This window comes from Rhineura floridana, chromosome 2 (genome assembly GCF_030035675.1).
Source record: "Rhineura floridana isolate rRhiFlo1 chromosome 2, rRhiFlo1.hap2, whole genome shotgun sequence".
Lineage (NCBI taxonomy): Eukaryota > Metazoa > Chordata > Lepidosauria > Squamata > Rhineuridae > Rhineura > Rhineura floridana.
The window spans coordinates 38920366-38940827 of record NC_084481.1 but is presented as its reverse complement, the minus strand read 5'-3'; the positions used below and the strand labels follow the sequence as shown (position 1 = coordinate 38940827).

The 20462-nt window shown below is 38.9% G+C and overlaps 1 protein-coding gene across 23 annotated transcripts in view; it reads right to left on the bottom strand.

The window, feature by feature from the left end:
- Positions 1-20462, bottom strand: part of TTN (titin) — a 359167-nt gene that overhangs the window by 62601 nt on the left and 276104 nt on the right. For all 23 annotated transcript variants that reach the window (XM_061608344.1, XM_061608325.1, XM_061608332.1 and 20 more), the window contains 24 exons: positions 19318-19466; positions 19198-19227; positions 18962-19091; positions 18560-18859; positions 18153-18470; positions 17747-18043; positions 17347-17646; positions 16298-16612; positions 16027-16175; positions 12261-12411; positions 11885-12166; positions 11474-11776; positions 11076-11378; positions 10685-10966; positions 8032-8331; positions 7618-7920; positions 7191-7499; positions 6829-7110; positions 6165-6464; positions 5718-6011; positions 2645-5605; positions 2211-2531; positions 1834-2118; positions 1382-1681 (listed from right to left, as the gene is read on the bottom strand). In XM_061608344.1, the coding sequence (XP_061464328.1) occupies positions 1382-1681; positions 1834-2118; positions 2211-2531; positions 2645-5605; positions 5718-6011; positions 6165-6464; positions 6829-7110; positions 7191-7499; positions 7618-7920; positions 8032-8331; positions 10685-10966; positions 11076-11378; positions 11474-11776; positions 11885-12166; positions 12261-12411; positions 16027-16175; positions 16298-16612; positions 17347-17646; positions 17747-18043; positions 18153-18470; positions 18560-18859; positions 18962-19091; positions 19198-19227; positions 19318-19466 (8964 nt within the window). The remainder of the gene's footprint in view (positions 1-1381; positions 1682-1833; positions 2119-2210; positions 2532-2644; positions 5606-5717; positions 6012-6164; positions 6465-6828; positions 7111-7190; positions 7500-7617; positions 7921-8031; positions 8332-10684; positions 10967-11075; positions 11379-11473; positions 11777-11884; positions 12167-12260; positions 12412-16026; positions 16176-16297; positions 16613-17346; positions 17647-17746; positions 18044-18152; positions 18471-18559; positions 18860-18961; positions 19092-19197; positions 19228-19317; positions 19467-20462) is intronic.

Here is a 20462-nt window from a genome sequence, read left to right as displayed (position 1 = left end):
GGCTTTTTGGGAAGCAAAAAGAAGTAAAGCTGCAAGGAAAGGTATCTTTTCCCCCTTCCTTCCAGGCAGCCAGCCTGCCTGCCTTTCTTAGCTCCTGATTCACTGCCATCTCCTTTTAAAAATTATTCTTATTTGTAAAGCTGCCCAGATCTCACCTTTTGCCCAGACAGAGCCAAGGAGCAGGGAGGAAGGTCAGGATTTGCTCGCCCCCCCATCTCTGAGGCTAAGTGTGTGTGTACCAGTGTCCTACCTAAAATCCACCCCCAAACCTCTCTCTCCAAGATGCTGCAGCAGTTGAGGGATTCCCCCCTCCCACAGGCCCAAATACATGCATGCATGCAGTTGCTTGCTGGAGGGACAGGTGTGTTTGTGTGTGTGCATGCGCTGTCTTCTGCTCCACTCTCATTTTCCAAGTGCACACTAACCAAGCCATTGGTTCTGATGATCACCCCAAGGCTGAAAAGCACTAACACCCCTACTCAATCTATCCACTCTTTTGTCTTCACCTTTAGCATCCCCACTACTATCACATTGCTGCTTCTTTATTAATTATTATTTTTTAAAAGCTCAGCAGGTTGGCTGAGGCTGGGGTCCACATACTGCAGCTGAAACGTATTATTAAATAATTATTTATTTAATTATTATTGCATTTATGTCCCACCCTTCCTCCAAGTTGCTCGAGGTGGTGCACACAGTCCCCACACTTTTCAGTTTTACCTTTACACCAACCCTGTGAAATAGGTCAGGCTGAGAGACTATGTCTGGCCAAGGTCACCCAGTGTGCTTCACGGCTGGGTGGGGATTTGAACCTGGTTCTTAGTCCAACACTGTAACCCACTGGTGTTGGGTTACACCAGTAACCTGTACGTCTTCAGATTATGTATGTGGGGATGAGGGGGATACCAATTTGATGAACCTTTGCATTAAGAAAAGAAAGCAATACCTCCCTGTCTGCAGGGAGCTTTTTATGGAAAGGGATATATGGAGATGTGATTTTGCCACGTACCATTTTTTCACTTAACAGAGGGTAAAATTACAATTAGCGGGGGGTGGTGTCATGAAATTATTTGAGCTTATAAAGGGGGTCCTGTACTCATACAGGTTGGGAACCACTGCTCTAAGCCAAATCTTGGCTTAGTTGCCATGCCACACTGGACTAAAAGGACCAGGGAGGAGCAAAGCATTTGTGATCTCCCTGGGAGCCCACATGTTTGTACGCCTATGCTAATTCATGGTTTGGCTTAGTGTTACATGCAAGTGCAGCCAATGTGCTACTATTTAATAATAAGCTATGACAATTGATTTTGAGTATCTGAACTATCATATAAAACTTGAATCTGTTGAATGAAACAATACAGAATCTACATTAATAAATACTTACTTAGTGGATCTGTTGCCAGGATTGGCTTTGGTGTATCCCTTGGAACACCAGGACCATATTCATTGACAGCAGAGACCCTGAAGAAATACTCAGTACCAGGTATAAGATTAGCAACTTTGAAACTAGTCTTCTTTACATCAGCAGCAAGTGTTCCCCAGGTCTTTCTATTAGCCTCACGTCTTTCCACGATATAATGTGTGACAGGACTACCACCATCATTTTCAGGTGGCATCCATGAAAGCTGACATGACATTTTTGTGACATCTGAGACTTTGAACTCTGCTACAGGTCCAGGAGTATCTATTGGAGTGGGAGAGGAAACAATACATGTACGGTATTAGGCAACAATTTAAAATAAGGCAGCAGACTCCTATAAGAAGAAACTGTAATTAATACATTGATAAATCATAAAACCAAAATTAATTGTTGCTAAAATTATTTTTGTTACTCACCAAGGACACGGACATTCACAAAGACAGCCTTTTCTCCAGCAGGGTTAACAACTGTCAAAACGTATTTGCCTGAATCATCCCGTGTAGAATTGGGGATGACACAGAAGGCCATTGTGTCAACCAGGTCAACCTGTCCCTTTCTGATCACATTATCAATTCCCACTCTCCTCCAGGTGACCTTAGGTGCTGGTCGCCCTCTAACAATGGCAAAAAGTCTTATGGGGCATCCTGCTCTGACTGTAACTAACTTTCTCAGGCTTGCATCCAAATCAATTTCAGGAGGTTCTGAAAAAGAACATAAAATGTTAGTCTCTGAAAGTAAACGATAAGATAGCAAACAAATTGCACATGATTTAATGGCCTGTTGGCAAAATTACCAAGTATTTCTTTGGGAGAAACAGCTTCCTTCAAATCAGCTGGCCGGCCAATACCAACTTGATTTTGGGCAGAAACCCTGAACTCATATAGTTCTTTCTCATCCAGGCTTGTGACTGTAAATTCTGTATGGATAACTTGTGCAGCGACATTGCATCTTTTCCATCCTTCATCAGGACCTACTTTTTCAGTTTTTGGTCTCATTTCTACCACATATCCAATAATAGGAGCACCTCCATCATAGAGTGGCTTTCCCCATCCAAGAGTAATAGATGTCTTTGTGCTATCAACAACCTTGAGATTAGTGGGAGGACCAGGTGGTTCTGTAAAATGACATAAAATACAGGAGTAAGCACACCTGTGAATCAGAGAAAGATATGTAAAATTCAAATATTACTAATATTACTATATACAATAATATAGGGAAAAACAGTACCTAGTGGGTCCTTCGCTGTTGCTGGTTTTGATGGGAAACTTGGTTCACCAATTCCAATTTCATTTTCTGCCCTGACACGGAACTGATATTCATATCCTGGAATGAGATTTGTAACTTTCTTGCGTCTTTCTGGAATTGTCGTTTTGGTAACAGGAACCCATTTTAATGAATGTTTTTCTTTTTTCTCTAATATATATCCTGTAATTGATTTGCCACCATCATATTCTGGTGGATTCCAAACTACAGTCATTTCTTCTTTGCTGACTCTTGTGACTTCTGGAGGATCTGGACGACCAGGTCTGTCATACTTTGTTTTTGCTATAAATGGCTGAGTCTCTGTTGGTGGACCAGTTCCCATTTTATTCTCTGCACGGACTCTAAATATATATTCATTGCCTTCAATGAGATGTGTTACATTTACATAGGTCATTATCACTGAGGAGGAATATGTAGTCCATATCATACGTTTGCTTTCACACTTCTCTAAGATGTAGTTTTGTATTTCACAACCACCATCATCTTCAGGTATATCCCAGCTGACTGTACATCGGTCACTTGAAACATCAGAGACCTTCAAATTTCTTACAGGTCCTGGTTTGTCCAAAACATTTACAGTAGCATATGCTACAAAGCTACCAGCTGGATTAGTGGCAGTAATAACATATTTGCCACCATCAGTGCGCTTTGATTTTGTGAGAAGGAACTTAGATGAGTTTGAAGTTGTTTCAATTTTGGCCCTAGGGGATTTGCTTAGATCTGCAGCATCCTTTGTCCAAGACACTTCTGGCTGGGGCTTGCCTCTAAGTCCTGCTTCAATTTTAATTGGTTCACCAGCTTTCACAGTAAGTACTCCAGCTAACTTCAGATCAAGTACTGGTTTCTGCACTTCTTCTTTAACAACAACTTCACTTGTCTTTACCCAGTTACTTTCACCTCCTTCATTCTTTGTCTGAACTCTGAATTGATAAATTTTATTTTCAACACATTTGTCAACCATATATTGTGTTTCTTTAATGCTGCCTTTGTGCACCCTTTCCCATTCATCTGAATCCTTCAGTTTTCTCTCAACATGGTAAGTTAAATTGGGGCTGCCACCATCATAGTCTGGCCTCCTCCATTTCAGATATACAAATGTCTTTCCTGTTTCTGCAATGTGAAGGTTTTCAGGCTCACCTGGCCTATCAATAGGATTAATAGCAAGGACTGGAGTTTTGGTCTCAACAACTGGACCTGTACCTACTTTATTCTCTGCACAAACACGGAATAAATATTCATGATTTTCTATAAGATGTGTTTTTACCAACCGTTTAGTAAGATCAGAAGAAACTATTGACCAGCCTCTCTGATTTGGTTGACGATACTCTACTATATAATTTGTAATTTCAGAACCACCATTATCTTCAGGATTCTCCCAAGAAACCATACAAGAATCTTTAGTGACATAGCTTACTTTCAAGTTCTGGCAAGGTCCTGGCCTATCAAGTACATTAACAATGGCTGATGCTTGGGCATGCCCGCTGCTGTTCTTAGCTGAAATTAGGTATTTGCCATGGTCTGCTCTTGTAGCTGCTTTCACTTGCAGCTCTATATGAGGGAATTCATGAGTGATTTCAGTACGTTTATCTTTTATTAGAGTTTTGCCATCTTTAGACCATGTTATGTCAGGATCTGGTCTGCCTTTCACTTTCCCCACAATCTTTATTGTTTGGCCTACTCTGACAGTAATTACATCACGACAGGTCACATCCAGTTCTACATCTGGAGGACTGAGGATGTCTTTGGCAAGAACTGTTTCTGGCAGTTCTCTGGGTTCTCCCTCTCCTACAATATTAGCTGCTTTTATACGGAATCTATATTCATTTCCTTCAATTAACCCAGGTACTGTAAAGGCACACTGTCTGATAAGTTCATCTTTATTAATTCTATTCCACTGTGTAGTTCCGCTTTTCTGGCATTCCACAACATATCCCAGAATGGGGCTGCCACCATCTTTGAGTGGCTTTGTCCATACTAGTTCAGCTGTTTCTCTGGTCTTATCTTTGAGTTTTGGATTAATGGGAGGTCCAGGAGGTGAGATAGGACGTGATGCTTTTATTGGATCAGAAGGTAGAGATGGTTTGCTTATGCCAGCGGAGTTTTCTGCAAAAACACGGAATTCATATGTGTTGCCCTCGAAGAGGCCTGTAGCTCTGAATTTCAGATCAAGCACTGGAGTTTTGTTGACACGGACCCACTTGCCTGAGACTTCACGGCGTTCAAGAATGTATCCAGTTATTGGACTTCCACCATCAGATTTTGGTATAGACCAAGTTACAGTTGCAGCACTTTCTGTAATATCATGAATGGTTGGTTTACCAGGTGGAGATGGTGGATCATACAAAGCCTTGGCAACTGCTGGTTTTGAATCAAGAGGTGGACCAACTCCTATCTTATTCTCTGCGCAAACTCGGAAAATATATTCACAGCCCTGCTGTAGACGTGGAACTTTAATTCTAGTTTGATTGATCCCTGAAGAGACCATTCCCCAGGTTTCTTTCTTTGTCTCTCGCTTCTCAACAATGTAGTTAATCACAGGACTTCCACCATCATCTTTAGGAGGTCGCCAAGCAATAACCATGTGATCTGGAGTGACTTCTAGAATATCAATTGGGCCAGTTGGAGGACCAGGAACATCCAAAACTGTTAGATGAACAGGTACAGTTTTGCTTCCAGCTATATTAGATACTGTGAGCAGATATTCTCCCGTGTCTTTCCTTGTGCAGCTTTGAATAGTAAGAACTGTTGAGTAATTATCAGTATCAATCTTGTAATTGCCTTCTGATTTGATTTCAGTATTATCAGTGACCCATTTTGCAGTGGGAACAGGTACGCCTCTCATTATTGCAGGGAACCTTACTGTAGTGCCAGCTTTAACAACAAGGCCTTCTATTAATTTCACATCTAGGTCAACAGATGGTGGCACTGAAATAAAAATAAAATACAAAGATATTTCTATATGGTTTCCCAATTCCAATAATTAAATTTAAGCACTGAATACTAAAACTATGTACAATCACACAAATTCAGAAGTTACCTAATTTTTCTTGGCATTCTATTGGTATGGTTGTGTCTGGAAGACTAAGACCCACAATATTTTGGGCTTTTACACGGAACTTGTAAATCTTCCCTTGTTGTAGGCCAGTAACAACACACTCTGGCACAGGGACTGTTTTGAATTTAGTCCAGTCATCTGTCCCTTCTTCTTGGTACTCCACCAAAAATCCAGTTATTTCAGCACCACCATCACGATCAGGCCAATTCCAAACAAGAGTAACTTGTGTCTTGTCAACATCTACATGATGCAAGTTCTTTGGTGGACCAGGAGGATCTTTTAAAATGAAATGAAAATAGGATTAGCATTTTAGTTTTTAAACACATATAAAATGTTCATATGCTCATATATATTGCACAGATTACCAATATAGTACAGTTTACAAAGCTTTTTTTTTTAAGAACAAAATAGTAGTCAAAAGGTGCTTACAAAGTGGATCTATAGCCTTAATTGGCTTGAGGGTTTCAACAAAAGGACCTCTTCCATACTGGTTCTCAGCAGCAACACGGAAGAGATACTGAGTACCTTCCATAAGGTATTTAGCTAACAGGCTGAGTTTCTTAGAGGATGATGATATTGGTAGCCACTGAGCAGCAGCAACATCTTTCCTTTCCACAACATAGTTGGTAATGACAGAGCCACCATCATCCTCAGGTGCCTTCCAAGTCAGATAGCAAGAATCTCTTCTAACTTCACTAACTTCTAGATTCCTAGGAGGCCCAGGCTTATCTGAAAGAACAAAACAAAACAGAATAATTGTTCAGTGATCTATGTATAAAGAATATGCCTCTCTGTGGTGGTGGAGTCCCTCCACTGGGGGAACCAGGAGGAGGAACAGCTCCGCCCAATCCTAATCCCCTCCAGGAGCACAGATCAGGGTTACGATTACTCCCTAGTCTACCTAAACATTTTTGATAATGCTTCATAACATTTAGAAAAATTCCTTCCAAAGTTGGGGAACAAGGTTACTAACTGAAAATTAAAAATATAATTATTCATTCCTGCTTCCCTGCTGTAGAAAAGAGTGTCATATCATTCATATTTATCATGTTTTATTTCCCAGTAAAAGTGTTAAAGTAATTTTGCTAATTACCTAGCACAACAACTTTTACTGAAACAGTCTTTGATCCAACTGGATTCTCCACAGTCAGGGAGTAAATCCCTCCATCTTCATGAGCTGCATTACGAATTTCCAGTTTACTGCCAACTCCTGTAATTTCAATATCTGCTTTTGTAGAAACTTCCTTATCTTCTTTCTTCCAAGTCACCTTTGGGAATGGGATTCCTTTAATTACAGCACTGAGCCTCAGTGTAGTTCCAGCTTTTATATGCTGTTCTCGTGCCATATTAGCATCCAGGATTAAGTCAGGAGGCTCTGTAAAAAAGAGATTTCATGTTCAGAAAACATATCCATTTGGCCCTTTAAAACAAATTAAGATATCATATTCTGCTCACCAAGTCTGTCCTTGACTTCCACCGGATCATGAACATTAGCTGGCTCCGATTCACCTGCTGCATTGACTGCAAAGACTCTGAATTTATATTTGGTACCTTCAGTGAGGCCAATGACTTTGAATTTTGTCTCAGGGCAGGAATCTGCTGTATGATTGGCTTTTTTCCACTCCTCATCTCCAACTTTTTGGTACTCAATGAGATAGCCTATAATCTTGCCTCCTCCATCATGACGTGGTGGTTGCCAAGACAAATCAACTGAATTTTTAGTTTTATCTACTGCTTCAGGATTAATTGGTGGGCTTGGTTTAACTGAAAAACAAAAAAAATAAAAATCCATTAACACTGATATAATGAATCTGAAAAAGAGAATGATTGATCCCAAGTAATACCACCAATATAATACATGAGAAACTGTTTTATAATATACCGATTGGATCTTTAGCAAAGACTGGTTTTGATGGTGGGCTAGGTTCACCAATGCCAATTTCATTTTCTGCTGAAACTCGGAATTCATATTCGCAGCCTTCCAGAAGATCTGTTACCCTGAACTGAGTATCTGGATAAATAGGATCTTTAGTGACTCGCGCCCATCTATTAGACATTGTTTCCTTCTTTTCAAGTATGTACTTGGTTATTGGTTTTCCTCCATCATGTGGCTTGTTCCAGGTAACTAATGCAGAATCTTTGGTGACACCCTTAATGATGGGTTGTTCTGGTGCATCCGGAACATCTGAAGAAATGACATTTTAAAGTTTCAAATCCATTTCATATAAAAATAGGAACATGAAAATACAAAAGAAGTAGAAATATGGCAAAATGAATTAGTAAATAAACAACATACTGAAACGATCCTTGGCCTTCATTTCATCAGATTCTAAAGGATCACTCATGCCATACAAATTTTCAGCATAAATTCGGACAACATATTCTCTTCCCTCAATTAATTTAGGGACTTTGCATGTTGTCTTGACACTGGCTGATGTGACTGGCATCCAGAGGTCTCTGTTTGCATCTCTCTTCTCAATAACGTAGTTTGTAATCGGACTGCCACCATCATCCAAAGGAGGTTTCCAGGAGATAACAAAATGATCTTTATGGACTTCATTAAAAATAACTGGGCCAACTGGTGGTTGAGGACGGTCTATTTAAAAGTGAAACAAATATTTATACCTTTGATTCAAATAATAATGCACAGATTAAACAAATGCAAATGAAGAAAAATAAATACGGCAAAACAGAATAGGCAGAAAAAGTGATACAGCAAATACATTGTCATTATTAACAATAATGGTTGTTTGTTTACTGCAGGAGTGGAGAATCTCAGGCCCAGTGCTTAAGGTTGTCCTCCATGTCCCTCTGTCTAGCCCTTGGGGCTTTCCCCAGGCCATGCTCCTCAGATGCACTTTTCCAAACCCTTCTTGAGAGCTTCTGCAATCTGACAATGCCTGTTTCCTGCCTTGATGGAGGATGTAGAGAGGTGTTTGTGTATAGAAACCTCTGACTTGTGTGTGGTTGAAATGTAGCCTATTATACAAAAGGAAGAGTCACCTTCACTGCTCCGTCCACTTTTCTCTCTGGCTCTGCCCACCACTGGAATGTGGCCCCTGACTGAACGCGAGGGTATGTGACTCTTGTGCTGAAAAAGTATCTCTGCCCCTGGTCTAATGTCAGTAAATGATGTACTCCTTTTCCCCTTTCACATATTTTGGCAAAGTAAATTACATAGGAATCAGTTGTAGTGTGTTATTTATTTGCAAATATATTCAAGGCTGTAAATATTTTGGGAATTTTAGTTGTGAAATTTGATCCGCTAACTGATTGAGTACTTGGCCACAGAAAGGCTGGCATTCAGATTTTACATATTTATTCAGGCATATCTGTCTTGAGTCTGTCTAGTGAACAATAATTTCTAACTATGCACCACAAGGTAACTCTGGTGTGTGTCATGAGAAATACATTAATTTTAAACATAGAGTATTTTGTGAGCCCAAAATGATGCCATTAGGTAAATTTAGATTCTGGGCTTAATGGTCTTACAGGGGCCAAGGGGCTCTTTAGATGATAATGTGTATTAATTCACGTATTTCAAAATGCCAGTCTGGCTGCATTTGGGGTCCCTCCTGTTTATTCTGCTGAGTATGGTCCTGGACTCCTGTTCGAAAGTCCTGTTCTGATGGCACCACTGTACAGCACCCACCCACAGAGAAGACTGCACATTGCATCCCTGCATTATTCATCAGTCTGACCTTTCAGTTAGCTTCTACTGTGAATAGGTAATTCTGCTGCATCTTCACATTGGGTGATTGCTTTGTTCAATCACTCCCAATTCAGGAACACAGCAGAATTACCTTCCCCGAAAGAAGACGTGCCCAGAAGAATGACTCATGCAGAAAGCCAGAAGTTCCTCTGAGTTTACTCTTATACACTCTAAAATATGTATAGCCAACATGATGCCCTCCAGATGTGGAGCTGCAGCTCCCATGATCCCTGACTACTGGCCATGCTAGCTGGTTCTGATGGAAGTTGGAGTAGAAAAACATATGGAAGGCCCCCATATTTTAGAGTATATAAGAGTAACAACCACCTGCCCTTCAAGCAACTTCAGTTTTTATGCACAAGTCACTCTTCTGGGTGTGACTTCTCTCAGGGCAGGTCATTCTGCTGTGTTTAATAGCCCTAACCCTGAAACTGTTCACATATAAACATTTTTACATATAAGCTTGCAGTCTATAAAAAGTTTGGGAAACAGTGGTCTAGAGCAATATCCTATAGTGGTAGTGTAACATATTATTTGCAATGCTGCCGTTAGAGTGTCACATCGGGTTATGAGTCTAACAATGATGATGCCTTGACTGTTTCTTCAGGCTACAGTGATTAATCATATCATTCTAAAATAAATGGATTGAGATTAATAGTATAAACTCAGTGGCTGGGCCCGGAGAAGTGCAAGGGGAGCTCTGTGACTGCAACACAGCTTTCCTACTCCCACTGCATCCCCTTGCCTCCCCCAAGCCACTTCTGAGGGTTGAGACATGGGCTGCATTGGGAAGAAGCAATGGGCAGAAAGGGAGGGCACCTTGTATTTGTGGAAATATCTTCCACTCTCACAAACAACCCTTTGAAACTAAACCATTGTTCTTCCTCCACAGTTTTGGATGTTGAGGATTTATAAGGACATGGTCAGGACATCCCTTCAGCACCTATTTCAATTCAAACATGAGCTTATGTCCCCATGAGATTTAGATGTTTTTCAATCTAAGGGCACAGTCATGAAGTGGGGCCTAACCCAGGGAAACAGCCTTTATTTTTCTTAATTAACAATTTCATAAATAAACTGCATATCTGTTACTAGCAAAGTTCTTCACAGTGCACATTAGGTTAAATGTTATCATGTGATATGCTAATTTGTGATACACCATTCAACCCTTATTTAATCAGTTCAAATTCATATCACATATGCAAATATTATATTTTAGCACTATAGCAGTACTTACCAACTACCGTAACTTGACAAAAGCCTTTTCTTGATCCTGAACTGTTTTCTACAATGACACAATATTTGCCTGAATCTTCACGGACAGATTTTAATATCCCTAAGCAAAGAGTAGCTGGAGTAGTCTGGATCTTTGTCCGTTTGTCTTCTTTCACGGAAATGTCATCTTTGAGCCAAGTAACCTTTGGTGCTGGTTTGCCTGAGTAACGGCCTGTCAAGCTGAAAGCTTCTCCTACACGGACAGTGAGCTTCTCTCTGATATCAAGTTCAAGTTGTGGAGGAGCTAAAAGTATTATTAAAGGAAAATAAAAGACAAACAGTGTTATTTGTAAAAAGTCCCAGATTGGTAAAGGCACGTTGGTTTGTTTGCTTGATCCAGAACTGAAACGTACCAATTTCATCTTTGCACGTGATGGGCTTTGTACAAAATGATGGTTTGCCTTGTCCCACAATATTGCAAGCACTCACACGATACTCATAAGTGTCACCTTCTTTCAATCCTTCAACTGTGTATTTCCTGTCAAGCATTTTCTCTTTTGTAACTCTGGTAAATTTCTCTTTCCCAATAAGGCGGCTTTCCAACACATACATGGTTATATCAGAGCCACCATTATACTTAGGTGGGTTCCAGGTCAGTGTAACAGAATCCTTAGTTACTGCTTTTACTTCAAGATCCTCAGGCCTCTCTGGCACATCTGGAAATAAACATATACAACATTTTAGGTAGTTTTTCCTAGGCGTATTTGTCTTCTCATCATCACTGATGAAATAAACAACAACAAAAACTTACTTATTGGCTCTCTGATTACAAGTTCTTTTGTTGTCTCTACAAATGGGCCCATGCCAATGATATTCTCAGCTGCAATTCGGAAGAAGTATGCTTTGCCCTCAATCAGCCCCTGAACAGTAGCATTTTGTCTGGTGACTGTATAAGTTACTGGTGTCCAAGCCCTGTGGTCTGCTTCACGCTTTTCAATTACGTAGTTGGTGATAGGTGAACCACCATCATCTTCAGGAGAAAACCATGTAAGTTTGCAAGAGTCATTAGTTAGGTTTTCAGTAAGGAATGGAATGCCAACTGGACCTGGAACATCTGTGAAGGAGAATAAACATAAAATGAATAAAAGATCAACATTTACATCTGTGTTCTTAGAACCCAAATAACATAGATGTTTATTTATATATTTATTAAAGTGCTTACCTAGCACATCAACAATAATAGTCTTCTTTCTTTCTCCACCAGCATTTTTAGCAAGAAGACTGTATATGCCCTGGTGACTTCTCTTGCAGTTCTTTATGACCATAGATGAACTAATAGCAGTTTCCTCAATTTTAGCCTCTTCTGGCAGAGCTCTTTCTTCCTTACTCCAGGTAACTGTTGGAGGTGGCTTTCCTGAGACATATGCTATAATGCGGATCACTCCACCAGCATGAACAACAATTCTGTCTTTCACATGAGCATCTAACTGAAGATCAGGAGCAACTGTAGAAACAAACAATGGATTTTAAATGTAGTTTCCATTCTTTTACCCACACAACGAAAAAAAGTGGTTCTTTTATGGTGACAAATTCTGTACCTATTCTGTCCTTTATTTCAATGACTTCAGTAACATCTCCAGGCTCTCCGATACCAGCGGCATTTATTGCTCTGACTCTAAATCTGTAGAAACCTCCTTCTTTTAACCCTGCTATAACAAACTTGGTTCCTCTTATTTCTTTATCTTTTGCCTGAAAACAAAAAGAAAATTTGAACCAACGAATATCAGAAATAATGAACACAATTCCTATGTCAGATGTCCTAAAATGGCCATGTAAAAAAGAAATATAGGAGAATTTAATGCTTGACGTGCATATTTCCTTTTTCAGCAATACACTAGAGCTGTGAGAAATAGATGACAACAGCTGGAAAAACTAACAATACATTTGAGGCTTCAATAATCTTGTTTAATTCTTTACTTGACATTGACCTGGGTTCCCATTTTCCTGGAATATTAGTAAATGCAATAGATAGATAAATAAATCTATCAAACAGTAAAATATGCAGATGACACATCTATTTTTCATAAAGTCTGCAGAAATTTTTGTACAACCACTGTACCTTAAAAAAAAGACAAAGGAAGACTTTACATTTCATGTGCTTCTGCAAAGACAAACCCTTGTGTACACTACTGTACTGTACAGAATATTCTTTTTTACTAACGGGTCATGGAACAAAATTCAGAAGAAAGTTAAGCATACATAGTTCAATGGAACTAAAATAGACTTAACTCTTTCTTGATTATAATCCTTTTCTAACAAATGAAGAAAAGACGGGAAAAGATAATTTTTCTATTATAGATAGACTAATAGTAGTTAATATGCTGGTCCTTCCACGACTATTGTACCTCTTTCAAACATCCTGTTTGGATCCCCCCCCCCAGATAAATGAGAAAATAGCAATCTAAAATACGTAACTTTATATTTGGATCAAAGCAACAGCGACTTAAGAAGTCTCTGTTATATAGATTGGCAATTAAAGGTGGTTAGGAAAAGGTGGTTAGGAAATACCAAATCTTAATATATATTATGAGGCTTGCCAATGAATGCATATGGTATCTTTAATTAAAGAAAAGGAAGAAGTACAATGGGTGAGGATGGAAAATCACATTATAGAGGACACACTGTTAAGTATGATTCCTCTCCTGAAACATGAACATAGGATAATGCAATGGATTAATAATAAATTCACATATACAACCTATAAAATATGGTTAAAAAGGAAGGCTCAACTAGTATGAGGAATGACTCCAATTATACCACTTGAATATCATCCAGGGTTCAGAAATAAGGGGAGGGCATATAATCTACAATCATGGAAAGCCTGAAATGTATATCGCTTGAACTCATTTTCAATATTGATGGGACACCAGTATCATTAGAAATGTTGAGAAATTATAACAGGGACTCCAACATTGGAATCAGGATTTATTTCTAGATTTTATAAACACTTATATCTGGACTATGTCAAAATGATCACCAGAAAGAATGATGGGGATCTAATTGCGAAATGGAAGTAGAAAATGAAGATTGGATCAAACTTTGGAAACCACCACATAATTTCCTTTGGTCACGAACAAGGGAATGCTCACTAAAATTAGCACATGGCTGGCATGTAATTCCTTCACAGCTCTCATTTATATATCTGGGATCTTCCCCCATGTGTTGGCGAGGATGCCAAAGGAATGGCATCCACATGCGGTGGGAATGTCTAAAAGTAAAAGCCTTTTGGGAGAAGGTCTTTTCAGAAATTTCATTAATAATCAAACAAAATATTTCTCCCTCTCCTTATTTGGCTCTTTTGAATCTGTTCATCAGTGCTGATAGAGAGATAAAAAATAAAGAGCTGTTCACACATTTATTGACAGCTGCAAGGGCATTGATTGGCATAGTTGCATAGTTTAGATTGCTGGTATAAGAAGGTCTGGCAAACAGCCCTGCTAAAGAAAATATCACACAAGCTGAGGGCATCTAGGGGACAAATTATACAAGATCAATTCTTAACAGTATGGCAGAACTTTATTTCTTATACATTTGTGAGTGAGATGATACACTCAGGTACCCAATACCCTTGGTCTATGTAGAAATATGGTGCAGATGAATAGAACTTTGTGGTATTTGGGTAAATGGAAAAGGGAAAGAAGAAATGAGATCAGATAATTGTAAAGTCTGATTACCTGAATACATGGAATAAATTGGTAAGGTAATTTAGCACACCTGTAATGTTCTAAATCAATAAGATGGAAAACTCTTTTGACTATTCACTAATAGGCAAAAAACCTTGCGGTTTAAGAACATACCTATAGCCCACAGCTATTCTATCAAACTTTAAAAAGCAGGGAAATTGGGCAGCTATAGTGAATGCACCAGGGGAGCAGGAGACCTTAACTCCTCTCTGAGATATTATACTGCCCTACAAATTGGTCACAATGCAAACACCATTTGGGTTGGTCTTTCACAGTCCACTTCCTGTGTAGCTTGGAAGAATTTGGTAAAATGTGGCCCCCATCCTTAGTATGCACTATGTTATATATAACAGCTAGGGATGAGTGAGAATTTCGATGTAGTTCTCATTTCAAGCAGAATTTATCAAATTCGCAATTTCTAAAACAACATGAGAACTGAAACACAGCCATCCTTCGAAATTCACATTTATTAGAATTTTGGTTCACCAACTAAACAACATTTACAAAAATGCATATATTAGGGTAAACTGTGCATAGAAATGAATACATGAGTGAAAATAACATGCAAAAAGGCATGAAATGATGAGAAATGACTTGGAAAAATGTGTACCTTTGTCAAAACTACCTACAAAAATGTATTTATTTGGAGAAATTCACACACAAATGGTGGAGAATTTTCATGAGGATTTTTTAAAAAAACGTTCGCAGATCGCTATAGAGATGTAGAGAACTGAATTTAACATTGGAAAAATGAGAAATTCAGAGAACTAAAACAGACAAATCTTTCCATCCCTAGTAACAGCCCAGATGTTTATTTTGCTTGCACTTGCGGAGGGGGCATTAACTTTGCCCTTTTGCACATCCACAACTTGCTCATGCGTGGGAATTTTAAAAAAAGATACACATTTCTATGCTCTTCTGAAAAAGTAAGCAAAAAGCAAGTGACCATTATGGACCAATAACTGAAAAGAGGTGGAATTAAGGGAGTGGCCAATGCTAAATCAATTTAGGGGAAAAAATCCCACATGTATGGATGTTTGAAAATTGGGCTTTCACAATATAAATTTGACCACAACAGGGCATGTATAGATCTTGAGGCCACCAACCAAATATGGAAAACGTGGATTTTGTAGTTAGATATGGATGGGCCCTTATTTTACTAACTTGCAACTTGTTACGAATAAATTGCATTAAGAATCTTCTGACACATTGTAATGCAGCTGGCATCTCATAGGCCAAGACTGACTGTGAAAGGGATGCCATGTGGCTTGTCCCCTCCTTGGTTTCTACTTCCTCCTCTTAAACTAGCCATGCTGCCTTATCTGCCTGTCTGTTGGATACAAATTCCTCCCCCTTTTCCTCTTCCATTCTTTCCTCCTTAACCTTACTTCATGACTGGCATCACATCACTTACCTGCCTGCCTTGTCTTTCACTCCTGCTACCAATAAAAGCCACCTGAAGGGAGGAGGAACAATTGTGGTTTTTTTGCTGCTGCCACACAGATGAGATGGGGACCCTTTCAAGGATTCAACCCAGTGCCCTTAATTACCTTTTCAGGATGTCCAATCAACAAAACCTGGCACAATGTTTCAAATTAATTTCCTATGACATTTTACCTACCTTTTCCCATTCTTCCTTCCCCTCCTCTTTGTATTCAACAAGGTAACCAGTGACTTTAGAACCACCATCTTTCAATGGAGGTGACCATTCAAGATCAACTGAAGATTTTGTCCAGTCAGTAACTTTTGGAATTGGAGGACCAGGTGGAGCTGAAAAATGTTATCATACGATTTTGATGTCAGAATATGTATTTATATTTTATCAAACATTCTATACCAACTTTTGGTATATTTCCTCTTTCCACATTAAAAAATAAATCTTAACTATTTACCAATTGGGTCTCTTGCAGTTACTGGATCAGATGGCATGCTTGGTGGGCCAACACCAGCTGCATTAATAGCGTATACGCGGAACTGATAATCTGAACCTTCAATAAGGCCAGTTACTTTGTGAGAAACTCCCAATGTCATAGGTTTAATAGGATCACGGTTAACCCTTGTCCATCTCTTTCCAGTAGTCTCTTTACGCTCCAGCCAATAGCCTGTCACAGGGGAGCCTCCATCATATTCTGGTTCCTCCCAGTTGACAGTCATTGAATCATGTGTTACGCTGCTGACTGTTGGCTTGTCACAAATTCCAGGAACCGCTAGGGAAAAAGGTACACAGAGTGTAAAGCAAAGCACTGAAGGCTAAATGTACCTTTGGTAAATATGTTATTTATGCTGCAGCCTTCTCTTAGAATTGTCTTTCAAAGTCTTTCATCATGGCCTTAACATTTAGCCCATGTCCACTCCAGCTACAGTGACAACCTTTGTGAAGTCAGTAGGATAGGGCTATAAAGTCCTCCTTTTTCTTTGCTATACCTAACTATCAAGTTCAATTCTAGTTCCTAGGATCCTGTGCTAAGAGCTGTGGCTGACCTACATCCTGAAAAGCCCTTTTTACGTCAGTACTGCCCTAAATACCAGCACTTCTTATTTGGTAGATTAGCAGAGCTGATGAGGGGTTCCCTCGGACCAGCACTATGCTTCATTGTGCACAGCAGGCCATAAGGTTGGATTGAATATTTACTTAGACACAAAGATAATGTCTATAATAGTGCGCTAAATACCATCAAATGATATATAGAGACAGTATTATCTAAAATTAAAAACAGTTGTGATTTAATATGGAACAGAAAAAGAGTTAACTATAAAGTGTCTATTTATGAAAATCTTTTAAAAAACTATTATAGACCTTTTTAGCCATATAGAAGTTAAGATGTAAAAAAATATAATTTTCAGCTGTTGTACTACCTAACTATATTACTTACATTCTGCTTTACCAGAGTTCTCAAGTAAATATAACAGCAGGTGAGATTTAAGGCAATTATATACTTACTGAAAAGATTTCTGGCTATTTCAGGTTCACTATCAAGAGGTCCTCCAATGCCATATTTATTCTGTGCCATGATACGGAAGATGTATTCATGGCCTTCTAGCAGTTTAGGTACTGTGAAGATGCATTCTTTAGGTTCATTGGTAACAGGGACCCAGGTCCTTCTGTTTGCTTCCCTTTTTTCAATTACATAATTAGTTATCTTAGATCCACCATCATCTTTAGGAGGAAGCCAAGACAATGTCATCTGATCAGCTGAAATAGATTCAAATTTAATGGGTCCTTCTGGTGGTCCAGGGCGACCTGAAAAATACATTTTTTAAAATAGTAATTGATAAAAAATTGAGTATTATGTAACAAAGGGTAAATTGGGTTGCCAAAGCTGAAAGAAATTAATATGTACCTAGAACATTCAGTCTCATCTCCTTTGAATCTGTTCCATATTTATTAACAGCAGTTATAGTGTACAAGCCAGTATCTTTTCTGCGAGACTGCTGTATTAGTAAAGTACAAGAATCTTCATCCACAATCTTGTTGACATGTTGATCATATATCACTGGCAATTTGTCATCAGGTTTCTTTGGGGGAGCTTTAACCCAAGTCAGTGTCGGGAAGGGCACACCCTTTACTTTGGCTACAATCTTAATATCTGTTCCTTCTTCTGCCTCCATAAACTCTCTGAGTTCAATAGATGGAGGGCCTGAAAACAAAATCAAACAAAGATTATTGTGCTGATAGAAATATAGAAGTCAAAATGCTTTAAAATCTATCTCAAAGTGCACTCACTATTAATGTTTTGCAGCACTTACATGTCTGATCTTTGACAATGATTGGCCCAACAGTAGCTGATGGTCTACTTGGACCTGCTTCATTTACTGCCTTCACTCTGAATTCATATTCTTCACCTTCTTTAAGGTCCTCAACAGTAAACTTTGTTTCTTCCACATCACGTTTGTTGCACTGCCGCCAAGCCTCCTTCCCTTCACCTGTACGATCCCAGCGAAGGCACTCAACATTATAATGTGTCACAGGAGCACCACCATCGTTCTTTGGAGGTTTCCATGTCAAGCTTACTGTGTTCTTAGTTATAAGACCAATCTTGAGTTTGATAGGTGGGTCAGGAGGATCTTTTTAAAAATGAGTAAAGTAAAGTAAGTACTGCTCTACAATATAGTATGATTAGTAAAAGCAATTCTTACACTTTGATTTAACTTACGGATTGGATCCCTTGCTGTGGTCCTTTGAATTGTATCTGCTGGGGGCCCAATTCCAATGCGATTTTCTGCACGTACACGGAAGAAATATTGTTGCCCAGCTATGAGATCAGGAACAACCAAGGATGTGCCAGCACAGTTTGCATTAACTTTTGTCCAGGCTTTCCCTTCAACAGTTCTTTTCTCAATAATATAGTTTCTGATTCTGTCTCCACCATCGTTGTCTGGCATTTTCCATGAAAGTTTGCAGTTGCATCTTGTTATATCACTTACTTTAAGGTCTTTAGGTGGCCCTGGAACATCTATTAATTGTGAAAACACAATGGAAGAGTCATTGTATAGGCCTTATACAGACATCTTTAAATCACAAAATTAGTGCAAAATGAAGATTTTATTAGACTTACCTAAGACATTCACCCTGACATTTACAGTTTTCTGCCCTGCTTTATTCTTTGCTGTAATACTGTATTTTCCAGAATGGCCTCTGTTACATTCAGGGATAGTGATTAATGAAGTAGTATCAGTTGATTCGACCTACACACATAAAATGAACGTATTTAGAAATAAGATAAAATGTCTTGAAAATTAACTTTCAGAAAAGTAGTAGAACTAAAATAAGTGAATTCAAACTATTTGATACCGTAGCATCTTCAGGCACGTTATGTCCATCCTTTAAAATAAAGAAGAAACAGTAAATATAAAGGAAATTTAAATAATTTAATGAGAGATTTGAAACACTTTTCTTTGTTTTGTTACTGACCTTTACAGCTTTCTTTGCGTCTCCTTCAAATTCCCAAAATACTTTGGGAACAGGACGACCCTTAACAACTGCTGGAATTTTGATTGTTGTGCCAGTACGGCAAGAGAGTAAATCTTGTGCTCCAAGTTCAATAAATATTTCTGGTTCCTCTGCAAGATATAAACAATATAATCACAATTCATCTATCTGTCACATAATAATCCTCTGTGTGTATACTCAGAAGTAAGTCCCACCGAGTTCAGTAGGGAGTACTTCCAAATAAATAGTTAGGATTACAACCTTAACTGTGTTTATCATGAAGATAAACACAAATATCAGAATAATTTTTATTTAAAAGATTTATATATTTCCCTGTAGCAAAGCATTCAGGGCATTTTATAAAAACGTGATAAAATACATCAAAATAAAATATATTACAAATATGTTAAAATAAAAATACATTAAAAAACCTGGGGGGGGAAAACATTTTCGGGCACCAAATTAATAACATGGTGTTAGGTGGGTCTCCTTGGGAAGGGAATTCCATGAATTCCCACCATTGAGAAGGACCTGTCTTTGGTCACTGCCTACCTTACCTCATATAGTACAGACACATGGAGGAGAACCCCCAAAGATGACCTCAGTACATGGGCAGATTGAAATAGGATCAAGCATTTCTTCAGGGCATGGTACACAAGCCATATAGGACTTTATAAGTCAGTATTAGCACTTTAAAATTTGTTTAGAGACAGATTGGCAGCTGGTGAAGTTCTATAAGCACCAGTGTAATATGTTCAAAATGACCTGTCACAGTAAGTAATCCAGTATTCTGAACCAATTGCATATTCAGAACAGCCTTCAAAGGCAGACTCATATATGATGAGATCAATCATATTACATTGGGTCAAGCCTAGATGTTTCCAGTGCATGGATAATTGCGGCCAACCTATCTCGGTCCAAGGGAAGTCACATTTGGTGCAATAGCTTAATGTGATGAAAGACCACAGAGGCCACCTGGGCCTCCACTGACAAAGCTGGATCTAGGAGTATTCCAAGACTATTAACTTCATCCTTTAGGGCAAGTGTGGAGAACTGGATCTGGCCAGCAGGCCAGATCTTTATCTCATCTATCCCCATGGGCCAAATTTGACAGATGGACACGGCCT